General features: G+C 38.8%; 1 protein-coding gene across 1 annotated transcript; it reads right to left on the bottom strand.

Moving 5' to 3' along the window:
* Positions 1-3,600: 3,600 nt before the first annotated feature.
* LOC149288196 (monocarboxylate transporter 14-like) lies at positions 3,601-10,716 on the bottom strand. The gene is made up of 4 exons (XM_089491961.1): positions 10,476-10,716; positions 9,804-9,947; positions 6,244-7,218; positions 3,601-3,749 (listed from the first exon to the last, which is right to left on the bottom strand). The coding sequence occupies exons 1-4, from the start codon at positions 10,714-10,716 to the stop codon at positions 3,601-3,603; spliced, it is 1,509 nt and encodes a 502-aa protein (XP_089348087.1).
* Positions 10,717-15,002: the final 4,286 nt, after the last annotated feature.

Genomic DNA, 15,002 nt, shown 5'->3' with positions numbered 1-15,002 from the left:
GCAGGGGTTAGCTACTACTTGGACATACTGACCAAGCCCCCCCCTTTGTCAAAAAAGTGCCAGCCCTCCCCTGTATATAACAATTTGAAACAGTGGTCTCTCGGAAAATTACTTTTATTAGTTTTCACTAATAGCATATTAGGGATTATTATTATGTTTATGATCATTTATTCTTTGCCCTCCACTACTTCAAAGTACCCCAATCTCGCCAAGCTCTATATAATCCTGTATTGTTTACCATGGAGCTGGACCAGTGAGACTACAATGCAAACCAACTGAGACTCCTCTGCAATGTATAGCCTTCTCTAGATACCATTAACGAGACACACATGTTATGTGCAGGGTGGTCAGGACCTCACAATATACATAAAAATGCAAAAAGACAAATGTACCATAAATAGAGGAACTTTATTAGGCTATATTATAATTAAAGATACATACAGTAATGCAGCAGAATACCTAAAACAACAACCAAAAATAAATGAAATAGCATTTCGATTTGGAGGATCTCCCAGTTTAAAATGTGTATTTATATTGCAGTATTAAGTTTTGCTTCCTGCATTGCAGGTAGATTTAAGATTTTGGGTATCCACACTCCTTATTCACCCTCTTTTGCAGGGGAAAAGCTATTCATAACTCAAATAATAGTACGCATCATTTTATCTATGGAAAAATGCTTCCACTCTTCTGGGAAGGGTTTCCACAAGATTTTGGGGTGTTTCTATGGGAATTTTTGCTCATTCATCATGTAGAGCATTTGTGAGGTCAGGCACTGATGTTGGATGAGAAGGCCTGGCTCATGATCTCCGTTCCAACCCATGCCAAAGTTGTTCGATGGGGTTGAGGTCAGGGCTCTGTGCCGCCGGTCAAGTATAAAGGGATAATAAACCCAGCCCTCCATTTTCTACTGCGACTGACAGGCTGACTGTCCCTTTAAAACTGAACGGTTTCATTACCTTCACAATTAAAACAGATTTGCATGAAAGGCAACAAAAGAGCTTAAGACCTCACAAGCAACCGCTCAAAGAGATCAGCGACTGCCAAATTCACAGCGTTTCAGGAGCATGGAAAGTTACCCAGCTGCTTCAAAATGGAAGACTGACTGTACTTTGCTTTTATTGGATCAGGTTGTAAGAAATTAAGGGTGCCTTTAAAATGGGACATTACATTTATTGCATAATGTTTTGGGGACGATTTGGGTTTCTATAAGGTGAGATATCTGGTTTTACAATGTAAGGTAACTTGCATAGTAATGCATTACAAAGGGTTTGGAACAAAGGCTCCAACAGAGGTGGGATACCCCACAGGGGGTCAGACAACTGAAGCCGATGTATATTAACATAACTGTGTGCATGTTTGCATAGACTACCTGTCTCCTCCATAATTGGGTCATACAGGAAATGTCTGAAAAGAGGGGTTGGGTGAACCACTTTCTGGGAGGTACAAGGAATTCTGGGATGACTAGTTAGGGGCTGCAGGAGAAAGAGCAGTCTGAGAAAAGGAGAGTCTGAGAGAAAGAAGAGTCGGAGAAAGAAGAGTAAGAGAGAAAGAAGAGGGAGAAAAGAGAGTCTGAGAAAGGAGAGCGCAGCAAACAGAAGTGTCCTGGGTCAGGAGACTCAGAACGAAGCTGCGCAAGATGGCGTTCGGGAGAAGCCTGTGAGCTGAGAGAGGTTTCCCAAGAATGTGCTTAAGTATCCCTTTTGTTTTGTATTATTATCAAATGTTTTCTGTATGTTATATGTTTTATAACCTGTAACAGTAGCCTAGTTCAATATCAATATAAATTTTTCTATGCGCTTGTATTTGTGCTTTATTCGTCACACATTCCCTAAAAGAATAACCCTGTAAGAGGGTCATAATTTCTTACAAGGTTAAAAAAAATTGGGGGGGGGGGTGATAGTATGTGGTTGTCCACAGAAAACTGGCCACAGTAACCTATTATGCAATCATTGAATTTGACGGCAGATAACGACCATTTCCTGATGTAAGGAGGAAATCCTTAATTACTTTAGATTCAGGACTGCTATATGACCATGTTTAATTTAAAGTATGTGAAACAGCAACTGGATAAAAATTACATTTTTTAGTCCTCATTATAAAGTAGAACAATAACACCATCATTACAGCTGTTTTAGAGAACCGTGGTCGAAGTTAGTAGCCTCCAATACGTAACACAAAGATACAGCAATATATTGAACCTAAAACTATGCTGCTAGAGACTATGCTAATAGAAAAATGCTTCCATCATGTGTAGAGTAGAAGCAATCATTCTACACTACTTACTACCACAGCATTGATTTCATAGGTGCTGAAAATAACTAGACACACAAATAAAAATAAAAACCAACAAAAACTAACAGAGAAAAATCTGGTTTAACTATAATGAATATAAACTCATCTTCATGAAGACAAACCCCACATGGGGATTTTTCATCCTGTGTAGAACTAGTCTACTACATGTTTAGTGGGTAAACCCCAAGCTAAATCCCATTGTATGACTCTTTTTGTACTAAATCCTGGTGCTCTCATAAGATAGACATATATACGTTGGCTTGATGGTCAACCGAAAGTGAAAGTCTAATGATAACCAAGGAGGAGCCTTTATATACTGCACTCAATTGATCCCGTATTAAGAATCTTAAGCCAAAGTAGCCATTCCATCTTACTAAAGTATCAGGTCAGTTTTGTAGTGTTTCGTTCATTTATCCAAGGTGTGTGCTGAGTAAGGTTGGATTGTATCTTCAAGGAGTACTATTTATGAATTGCTACCTTAATTACTTTCTATTCCCTGTTCATCAGTGTTGGATATAACAAAAATGTGGGCAGAAATATCTTACTGTTTGGAAATGTTTGTTCTGCAATATCATTTGGTTTTCTCACCTCTGGCTCCCTGCTGTTTAAATTTTTATAATATTTTTCGCAATACAGCCTTACCAGCTACTTGTTGTAAGAATTCCTGGCAAGAAGAAGACATTTGGTTTCTTAATTCTCTAAAGTTTAAATACATATCACACAGCAGTTTTACAGTCACCTAATACATGGGACATTTTTTGTATCACAGTATTTTACAGGATAATTCAAATCCTTGGAAGTTAACAAATACACAGATAAAACTATACATATTACACAAACCCATACCAACCTAAAACCTTGTACCATCTGCTGATTTCCTGAGTAAGAGCTTCGTCTGGCAAATGGCTTTGCTTTCAGACTTAAAATCAGCCAAATTTTTAAACAGCAATATGTGTTTAACAGAAATAACTCCACAAGCTTCATTAAATCTTGTTCTTTAATTAAATGTATGTAGGGATTTGTCCCGGCAATCTCTTGTGCAGATGAGAAATAGCCAGGGTCCCCCTTTTTTCAGCCACAGCAGGCTGTTCTGCTGAGCAGAAAGCTAACACTTAAGTCAAATGAAACAACTTCAAACATTGGGGAGTTGTCTTGAACCTTTGAAAAAAACGTTGTACGCCTCCTATACCAACCCAAGTAAGCACGTACACACAGACACACACACGCACACAGCCAGCATCTGAATGGACGATGTCAAGACAACAAAGTATGGATCCTCTGGCAGTAATAATGTGATGAAATCCATGTTTAGGCTTTGGGGTTTGCTGTTGGTGTCTCCAAATTTTTATTTGAGCGCAGGCAGGGTTCCAGGAGCAGGCAGACAATTCCTAACATATACAGCAAGCCACACACATAGAACGAGTAGTCGTATTTCTGAGTGAGGTCATAAATCCAACCTAGAAGAGAGAGACAAATATGAGGCCCATGTAAGCTTTTAAAACAAATATCTAACAGGCACCCATGTTTTTCATTAAGGTTGAGGACTTTTTCTATAAGTGTAGAAGTATGGGTGAAACACATGGTGCAATATGTACTGGGAGCTTTCTTTTTTTTTAGCTGATCTGTAATCTATGACCATGGACAGGCAAAGTATCTATGAAGTTACTGATGTCCCTTTATATTTCTGCAGCGCCTGTATTCAGCTTAGCATTACCCATGGGCAGCAGAGGGCTATAATCGCCATATGAGAACATCTGTGTTGGGATGTGTGTGGCTATAGGCAGTAGTATGCAGACATACTGAGGTAGGACTACCTGAGAGTCTGAGGTACGACTACCTGCCCACCTTACCCAAAGAGCCACCTTGTAGTGCTTAGGTTTAAAGAATCAAAATGTGGGCAGCACAGCCCTCCATTAATTTTACAACACACTGTGCCAGTCAAGGGGCATCAGAGGAACTCCTCAACCAGCCCAATATCCTCACTGCCAGCAAAAGTGGAATAGTAGGCCAACGCCTGGAAATTAGGATTTTTGTGAAAAATGGGACACTTGAGAGGTATGGATGACTGAATCAGCAGGAGGTCAAATGCATGAGTCTATTTAGGGTCTCCCTGTGGTAAGAAAAAACTCCAGTGTCACCTAGAAGTGTGTAAGAGCACAGATCATTATTTTCTCTGGTCTTGAATGGACTGCTCAAGTTTTTGGTTACTATAAGAGGACACAATGTTATATTCACACCAACTACTAGACACTCGGGAGTAACATCCCCAAATAAAACTGATGAGTGCCCCTGAAGTGCCCTTATTGATGAGGACAATCCCTCATTTTGACCTTAATGTCCCTCTTCTCTTGAAGCTATGAATGTTTGGTAAGAGTGCGTCACGGTGCATATAAACAGCAGTAAATGTGTTTATAAACTAAACTGTGTGTGTAAAACACATTCTATTTCTTAGAAATGCTTTTATCAGTTACTCAAATCAATAGGTCACAGTCACATGACAAATGAAAGTAAAGCCCCCCATTCAACAATACTAGGAATGATGTTTCTAAATGTTGCATTTTGTTATGAAAATGTTACATTCTGTGAAATCAGTGGAACAGAACCTCTAAGGTGTGGAGGCTGCTTCAGACATGTAAATAAAAACCACATTCTTTTTTCAACAAACATAAACAGATTAAAAACAATCATTTACTTGCTCTCTACCCACCATTTGTTTCCTTCTAAGCTTTGTGCGTCAGTGCCGTATCAGTGAGGTCTATGGTCTACTAAATTGCTGCTGTGCACACTTCTAAGGAGACTTGATCATGGGCATACCCAGTTTCCTATTTACCTTCTGAGTTGCCCTTGGCCAAACCAGCACAGCCTTCTACAGTGTTAATGTGCCTGCTGGGAAGGTTAGTGGTGTTACATGTGTGATCCGGCTCTCTGTTATGCGGACGAGGGGCTGCTGCCCCCCTGGAGCTGACCACATCCATGGAATTACCTACCAGCAAACATCGGCCAAGCTTCAACCCTCCACAACTTTAAAAGCAATGAACGTGTCCACTAGAAACTTACAGGTACCTCACCTATCCGAGATGCATGATAAAGTACAGTACAGACCTACTTTTATTCCCAAAGGAAATACATTGTAAGTTAATATTAAAACCGAGCAAATGTGATTTTTTCATGGTTTGCAAATTATTACTCAAGAGCAATTAAACACACATTGATGATTAAAATAATAAATGTCTTGTTGAAAATTAGACATGTCTGGCTATAAAATGGTTGGGCTCTGAAATGAAATTGAGCAGACATGTGAACAGGCTGCTAATACAGTTGGTTGCCTTATTACTGTCCATCCCATGACCTGGTAACCCAAAAACTAGGGCTCTTTGGACCAGGGGCAGGATTAGAGGTCCCACCACACACTGAGATCATGTCCATTTCTGGAAGCAGAGGTGGGCAGAGGGCAGGGTAACTCAAAAATGTCCCTTGTCCTGCAGCGCCTGGGACAGATACCCCTCTTGCTACACGGAAGCTACGACCCTGGCTCCAGTTATTAGAGTTGATTACTGGGTCTGAGGGGTAGCGTTTTATCTCCTGATAGGAGGAATGGAATCTGCCTACTCCCACCCTTTTCATATAACTGGTCACACCTGAAATCAGAACATTATATGGTCACGGAAAAAGTGAAAACAAGAAAGAAAATTAGATTAAAAAAATGGTATGCAAAAATCAGTAAGACAGAAAACACTGCCGATATTTTTTACGTGTTGAAATTTATAACTCACTTTACGGCACCTTACGCATACCTGGAATAATAGCTTGGCACATATCCCAGCATGAATTGGGGTACCGTATATCACAAGCTGCATGGAAAGGGCTCACAACATTTCTTTATTTATATTTATGGAAGATTGTTTCATCAAATCCCCCAAAAAAGTTTGACATGCTAACAGAATTTGTTACCTGCAAAAGGAGGTCCCAGAAGAGCTGATACCCCATTGGCACAAATGATGATCCCATAGGCATTGGCCAATTGCTTGATTCCAACTAAATCTTCGGTGACAACAGGCATAAGAGAGAAGTATCCACTAGAGAACCCTATAAGCGCACAAACTATTGCAAGACTGGCATACGCATGCATAAGTGGCAGGATGAGGATGCAGATGCCCAAGGTAAAATTTGAGGCAATGAAGACATTCCAAGCACTGATGCATGGCAGGTCACCAAGGAAACCCAAGAAAACCTTGCCGAAAATATGAACAATAGCTATAATGGAGGTAAGGGGGAAATTGTTGTTGTACTCTGTCAGGCCATACAACCCCACAATCTCTGGCAGGTGAATAAAGGGGATTACAAAACTGCAGTAGGCCAGCAATGCCCACAAGACAAAGGCTACAAAAACTTTGTTGGTGAAAAGAGAGGCGGTTCCAAAATAGCTAGAGTGCCATGCCCAGAAGCCAGATCTCACGGTGATGGTGATTCGGGTCAGGGTCTTCAGCATTCTCAGTCTGCCCACATCTTTAATGAAAATGTCATCTCTGATGTCCTCTTTGTTCCACAAGGTATCAACTTTTTCACCACTCTCCTCCTCATGCAATACACCATTTGCCTTGACAGGGTCATTTTCTAGCAGTGAGGGTGCCTTGATATCTCTGTGGCCACTTGTCTTCTCCTTACAGTCTCTACTATACTTCTCCTCATGGTCCAGGGGTCTCATGAGAGCACCACACACGCATAGGTTGAGAGTGATTGCACCTTGAATAATCATTGCACTTCTCCAGCCAAGCTCTGCACATAGGTACTTCAGCAGGACCGTCATTAGGAACGTCCCAAAGCCGGTCCCAGTGGTACTCAGACCTTGTGCCAGAGCCCGGTGTTTCTGAAAATACTGTCCCACCATGACCACTGCAGGTAGATAAACCATCCCGCTGCCAATGCCTGGGGAAAATAAAAAACATGACTTGTTTTACGATTCCATGTTTACAATAAGAACTGTACCATAATGACAACCCGTATAGGATATCCGAGAAAATATTGATGATTTAATGATTTACAATGTAATTATGGGGCAGGTACATCGAAGAACAAATACATTTTTTCACTGTTTAATATATTAATGTATAGCATTGTTGAGTAACATTAAAGAAAAGTGTATTTGGTAGGTGAGCAAAAGTCAAGCTTAAGAAAATCCAGCAAGCCAAGCCAAACCCCCTGTAAAAGCGGGTTCTCTTATTCTTTTAGAAGGATCGGCAGAGACCTCGGGCTTGTAGCCTGCAGGTCCTCTTGGTACACGTTACATAATTGCAGTAATATGTTAGAGTTATTCTTTTTTATTTTCTTATAGCTTCAAATGACACAAGTTTTCCTAATGCATCGCTCTCTAAATTTTGCTAAAGCTGACTCGTTCTTGCAACATTAGTCTTTCCATCAGAACACTTTTTTTTGTTTTAGTTTGGAGCCAAATACCACCGAGGGAACAATATAAACCTAATATCAGCCTGTCAGTGTCACATAAGTGTTTTTGCAAAAAAACTTTTTTTCCCCACTGAGTAAGGTGAGTGGAAACTATGCATTATGAAGGGCCAACACCTAAATAAGTCTTCTACAAAAAGGGTTCAAGGCTCCAAATGGTGATTAGACTTGTGCATTCAGATTCGTATGAATTTAAATTTTAATGAAATGTGCCGCTTTCATTTATTAGTACCAATGTACACACATGAAGAGGGACACCCAATTAAACAAATGAAAAACGAAGCAAACGCTCTTAATTTAGGTTCGCATTTTGTTTTTTTTTTTTCACTCTGTCTACTCTCACTCAATGTCTCACTATCTTTTTTGCCAGCAGTTTTCATGTTCCCATTTCCTTTTCCAGAGTTCTGCTTATTTTCTTGCCTTCTTGTTCTTCTGTCTTCTATATTCTTTACTGGTCTGCTTCTACACTGTATCTGCTCTATTAACCAGCTCTCCTGGAGTTCTTCCACAAAGGGTGAAGACTCCATGCACACTCTCTCCCTCAATTGTAGGAATGGGGGAAAAAGCCCTGCGCCATAGCTCTGCCTTTTTGCGGAAGTACTCCAAGAGGCCAGAATAATGTAGACTTATCAGGGGAGAAAGAGAAGCTTTTCTGCACCTCTCTTTCTTCGCGGACCCATGTGCTTTCTTCTGGCCTCTTGGAGTTCATATGCAAAAGGCTAGAGTCACGGGGTGCTAGTTAGGGGAGAGAGTGTGTCTGGACAATGCAGCGGGGAGAAGGGACCAAAATATAGTAAGGAAGACAGAATACAGAAGACAGAAGAAGCGAAGAACAAGAAAAGGCAAAACAAGAAGTGGGCCTGCAGAAAAGGAGACAGGGACACGAAAGCAGTTGGCGGAGGACATAGGGAGACACTGACTTAAAGACTAAGAGTGTGTGAGAGAGAGTGGGAAAGGTAGAGCGACAACTTGCTTGCGAGTTCAAAATGAACTCTGAATTTGCCCGAATTTTTTTGGTCTGTGTGCACAAGTCTATTTGTCATGCTTTTATCATAGTAAAAACTAGTGATATAATATCACATATTTAACTACCAGGTAAAACCTGTGGTGTAATACTGAAATCTCCTTATAATACTAAAACCGTGGGTATAATATGTACCCATGTATAACATACATACTAAATTTAGATCTAAGTTGCAAGATATATTCACATACAGCATAGGTTGAGCATCACATAACAAGCTGGACTTACAGAAGAAAAAGATGAGTGGGCCGTGCATAAACACAGTAAAATCCCTGGGGCCAACTGTGTTTTCTCACAGTTTAGTGGATAAATAAAAAAGAAAATATATATATGACCAATGTTCTGTAACCTTTTACACCTTACTTCTGCTGTACTCAAATTTCCTAATTGTGGGTGTAGACATTTCACCTACATAAAGGAAGCATTTCCTTTTGGCCATAATTTTGTACCATCTTATTACAACATTGGAAGGAGGCATGAGTACATCAAGGAGATAAATTCCCTATAAAAAGTGCTGGTTAATGTAAAAGGAGCTGGTGTGGTCTGCATTTAAATAAGAGTGTTTTGGGACTGCCATGAAATCAAGACATTTGTTTGGTCTTTCCATCAGAACATTTTTTTTGTTTTAATTTGGACCCAGATACTACAGAGGGAACCATATAAACTTATGATCAGCAAAATATCAGTGTCACATAAAAAATTTAGCAAAAAAAACTAAACTTTTCCCCAGTAATTCATGAGTTAAGGTGAGTTAAAACTATGCATTATAAAGGACCAACAACCAAATGAGTCTTCTACAAAAAGGGTTGAAGGCAGAAACATATTCTCAAACTTGGCCTCTAACTACCAAAGCCTTGGTCAGTCAGATATTGTTTTACATTATTCTGCTCCTATGGCAGTAGAATGAAGAATGGATTTATCAGTTATTTATTGCTTTTGTATTTTTTTGCTTTATCCTGCCTGTTCTCAAATGATAAACCCAGCAACCTCTGACCTGCCAGCGTTACTGGAACTATCCCATCCTTACCAGCTGTAACTCCAAACGTAAAGAACAGAAAATGCACGTTAGTAGCATAAGCGCTCAGCACCCAGCCGAGGGACGTCAGAAACCCTCCAATCATTGCAGTCTTACGGCATCCACATGTATTAATGAACAATCCTATAAACGGACCTTAACAGAGAACACCAAGATTATTAAGGGACCATATAAGATATACATAATGCTGCCGGCATATACTGAGGGTGGAAAATAACTACAAGTGGTAGAAGCTAAAACAGTGAGGTGATTTAAACATGCATGGGACGAGACCATGGACTGACTAAAATGTGAGTCTTTACAGTAAATATGGGCAGACTAGATGGGCCAAATGGTTCTTATCGAATGGTTCTCATCTGCTGTCAAATTTTATGCTTCTATGGCACATACTAAAACATGTTTTTGCTTTATTATACAAAGGTGTCTTCTACATTACTTTTAGTCACACCTTAACCATTAAGCATTCTTCCTTAAGTCTAAATGTTTGCTTCCTATAGCTGAATGGTCCCAATGGTACAATGGTACACATCTCAATGTGTTCTAAGACTTTCCTACATGTTAGTATGTTCATAGGTCTTTTTCCTCATTCTTTTAGTAAGGGAAAGGAGGAGGACATCGTGTTAAAAGTAACATTCTGCTATGTCAATAAAACCAGTTTCATACCTACAATCAGAGTGATGCCCATATTGAGGGAACTGACCCAGGCTGTTAGGCCTCTGCTTTGGTTGAATTCTTCTAACCATTCCATGTTGAGAATTCCTAAAGCCATCTGTGAGCCCATAACCAGTAGATGGACTAGGAAGGAAGACAGAACCACCATCCATGCCCAGCCACTATCAATTTTGGGATTCCTTCTTGGTATCTCCTCCTTGTTCTTCAAACTCACATCTGGCTCCTTTGCCATAACTGCTTTGCTGTTGCACATCTTGTGCTATATTGGGAACATGACAAGAGACACTGAAGGATTTTTATCAATGTGCCACGCACATAAAACAAGTAACTGAGGTTCATAATTTATATGATGTGAAAAAACCACCAAACAAGCCTAGTAGCTTGACAGTGCTTCTGATGTAATTCAATGGTATGAGATCACTACCAGTGAGCAACATTTGTCTGTTAAACTCCAAGGAGCTTTACAAAGTAAGCTGGATTGGCGGAAATTATTACATAAATGTATTCCTTTGCAATACCTTGGAGCAGCTGATTTCTGGGTCATTTTAGTTTTAGTTTGTTAACAATATGCATCTACCAGCACCAGCCAACTTACAAATTAAACCAGATTCCATTATGTAGAAATAAAGCCAACAATAAATGGATGTAAGATTTGAATTGAGTTTGCCAGGAAACCTCAAGGCAATGCATTTGGTGTTTTCTCTTTTAATTTGAGTTCAGGTTCATCTTGCTTGATACCATATCACATCACATCATTTCACAGCCATTGATAAAAAGCCACCATTTAGTAGTCATTAAAGATTTGTATACATCTCTATAACATTTGTAAATATACCCAATATGTTGTAAATAGTTTTTAACAATGAGACAAGAAATCACCTAAACTTTGCTTTAGAACAATGCTGTTGTTCTTAACTCACCGGACCCCGAACATAAATCTAAAAGTGTAGGTATAAAGAAACAATATGTGTAAGGGGCATAGCTAAATTGGCAGTGAGGCAACCCCCTCTGCAGGCCATACAACTGATGGATCTTTTTTCTCTCTTTTCTGCCTCTATACATATTGTATACATTGCTAATATGTGTATTATTACATTTCATTACATTATTAGAAGGATTACCCTGGCCTGTCAGAAAACACTTACTAGGTTTGGCTCTGTATAGCTTAAGCAGCATGATAAGGCTGTTTAAAGTGGTAATAACTCAGTTACAGCTCATTGTTTAATGAATCAACCCATTATCGGTTATAGAGGCTGTGTCAGTGACATTTTTTTTGATCTGTACATTAAACATTATGAGAACATTATATATGATGCATGGTCCAGATGGGGACTTGAAATATCAATAATGGCCACCAGAACATGACAATCCTACTGGAAATCACTGCATGGGACTAAAACACTGAGCTATGCACAGACCACATATTACAGAAATATTCTAATACAATACTTACATCTAAGTCTAAACTGGTTGTAGTTACCAGAATTAAAAGTAAACATCTGTTTTGATTTCAGAGTTTAATATTTTACCTTATTATATGATGAACAGTCTTCTGTTTTGAATGTTGCATCCTATAAAAAAAGAAAGACCATTCTACTGGAGAGCAGTACAATGATAAGAAAACAAACGTTGTCTGATCAGTTTTAGTATCTCTTTAATGCCTGATGTAACTCAGGACAATACATTTGAAATTGATAAACTTGAAAATTAATAAATTATCAACATTTTAAAAACAAATGAGAGGCAAAATCCAGAGCATGTGATCAAAAAGGAACACACAACACAATCCCAAAGAGCCCAACTTGACAGCACTACCATATAACATGAAAAAACAGAAACGGACTGTTTCAAATTCAAATATGGTCATTCCAAAATAATAGCATTATCTAAAGATGGTGTCACCACCAATGCAAAGTAGACATGTTTATAAGCCTTTTATTTAGCAATAAGCCATAGTTTTTAGAACCATGTATGCCTATACTATTTTTCCTATACAATTCTTGCTTTGAACAGACCTTAATAAATCCCATATGTCAGCTAGCTATGGCTAGCCTTGGCTTTGAAATGAAAGGGTTTTTATGTACCACTAAACTCATTAAGAGCACCGGTAGGGCTGGCAATTGGACATGTAATGCTTTGTTACTTGACCCCCCCCCCCATAAGTGTGGCCACTCACAGTGGGTTAGTAGCTAGAAGAAACGGCTTCAGGGAAGAAAAGGCTGTGATGATGGTGTGATTTGTGACTGAGTGTTATTGTGTGTTAGCATAAGTGAGCCTGTGTAAGTGTGTGCTTGAGTGCATGTGTGTGTATGTGAGAGTGTAAATGTGTGTGCTAGTGCATATGTTGCTTATATTACAGCAGAGGGTTCAAGGGGGCAGAGGGCCACTTGGTGCCAGCCTTCCCCTGAACTCCCTAAAGACAAAAATTTACTAGATGGTGAGAAACATAAAACTATGGAATCTATAGACATAATCTTTTTACCCCGAGGACACTCCCAAACTGCTACCTTTTGGATCTTGGCATCTGTACTTTTCAGGACCTCTTGGCTGCTTAGACCATGCCAGTTGTGTCTTAAGAAATTCTCAAGGGTCCTCTTAACTAAATAGAAACTAGCAGGAACAGAATGATTACAACTAAAAAAGGCAAATGATTTCTCAATATCTTCCAACATGTTAGCCACTAAGCTACAATCACCTGTACCCAAAGTCAACTACCCAGACCTAGCAGGCTTTGTAAATGATTGTTATCAGCGATGGACTTCATCACAAAACCAGTTGTGAAAATCCTTACCATGTCTCTTTAAGGAACTAACGTTGAATTGGAACATCTCAGGGTACAAAGTTAACATCAATAATTCTATGGGTATGACACTATACCGATGCTCACTTATTAAAAATTAACTTTGATTTCTTTTAATATTAATTGAACATTCGAAGAAAAAAATACTTGGTTGTATTATTAACTTCCAAGGATTCCTTAGGAAGCAAACTTGTTTTCGAATATTCATCAGAGTCATAATGACAGAATGATGTTACTTTATATCAGAAGGGTAACTGTCCATAAAATAGAGCCTTGAATATTGTATCTATTCCAGACACAATAAAATAAATTATTTTAAACATTGTAAACAGTGAAATTGTGTTACATTGTCACATACATTCATACATTCTAATTCTTCAACAGTGTCAGAAAAATAATTTGCCTGTAGAAAAGAACCATTCAGCCCATCTAGTGCCTAATGTAAAGTCTTTGGACTTGTCTTAAATTTAAAAAAAAATGATGCTTATCCCATACATGTTTAAATTAACGATATTAACTTCTGTTGGGAGGCTGTTCCACTTATGTCCCACCATCTAAGTAAAGTAAACCTTCCTTACATTACATCTAACCTCTAACCCTATAGCTTTAGAATATAAAAATATTAAGAAAAAAAAATATTATATGCTTATCTGACACTGTAGCCACCATTTTTCTATTACTATCCTAATTCTTTTAATCACTTTCTATGGCACTCACCTGTAGCCACCATCAGCATCCGGGTGCAACCCACAGTGGATTCTGAAACAGTCCCATTATACCAATGTTCAGTTCTGCAAAGGTGGTTTTCTATGCTAAGAATCATTAAATGTAAAAGAGAGTTTATTAATGAGCAGAGTGAGAGAGTCATATGTGTATGAAGACATGCAGCATGGGAAGTGGGAAAATGGGTAGACACGCTTGCGCTACAGCTTAATGATATTGTGACTTCTATTGACTTTATCTTTGGACAAAGTTACAATCTTAAATAGCAACAATCCCCCTAAGGGTCATGTGAAAAAGCAGTCTCCTCCAGGTGATAGACGATAGATGGATAGATAGATAGATAAATAGATAGATAGATAGATAGATAGATAGATAGATAGATAGATAGTCCATACTCACATTCACACATTCATTGCACTATTTTCCCAGTGACAATCCTATACAACTTATCTGCTACTGCTTCTTTCCTACGATCACAAAGTGACCAGTATTTAAAGGAGAATTTTGGTTTCCTCCCAGGCTTGGAATGGGTGTTCACATCGGTTCATATTTGGGATCATGTTGGAGTTCAGACGTTGTGTAATTAGGCTCAGGGAGTAGAGCCGGGGTGCGGGGAGCTGCTAGAAAACAGCATGTCAGCACAATGCAAAGTCCACTCTACGGAGTCCTTAAGGTTGGCATTTAAAGTATATTGGAGTTTGGGACAAGCTGTAATGTTTCAAATGTTAAAAGTAGGTGAAAGGTACTTTGTGCATTTAAGCTGAGAAGCCTTTTTTTAATAATAAGACATTTCTAGCCTGTTAGCTCCCTGATTATACATTTTGTGAAGGATATTGCACTGGAAGATAATATAATATTCTGTATGAATAATAAATATTAAATATTTGAGACTAAATAAATATTATTTCCATTTACCATGCATTACATTTTAAAATTTTTCATTGAAACAAAAAAAGTAAAATTATCTCCAAAATCCAAAACCAGTATATTTTACT

The sequence above is a fragment of the Sceloporus occidentalis genome, unplaced genomic scaffold (genome assembly GCF_023333645.1).
Source record: "Sceloporus occidentalis isolate IW3139 unplaced genomic scaffold, rSceOcc1.0.p SCAF_53, whole genome shotgun sequence".
NCBI lineage: Eukaryota > Metazoa > Chordata > Lepidosauria > Squamata > Phrynosomatidae > Sceloporus > Sceloporus occidentalis.
The sequence above is the reverse complement of the archived record's forward strand: the minus strand, read 5'-3'. Positions and strand labels throughout refer to the sequence as shown.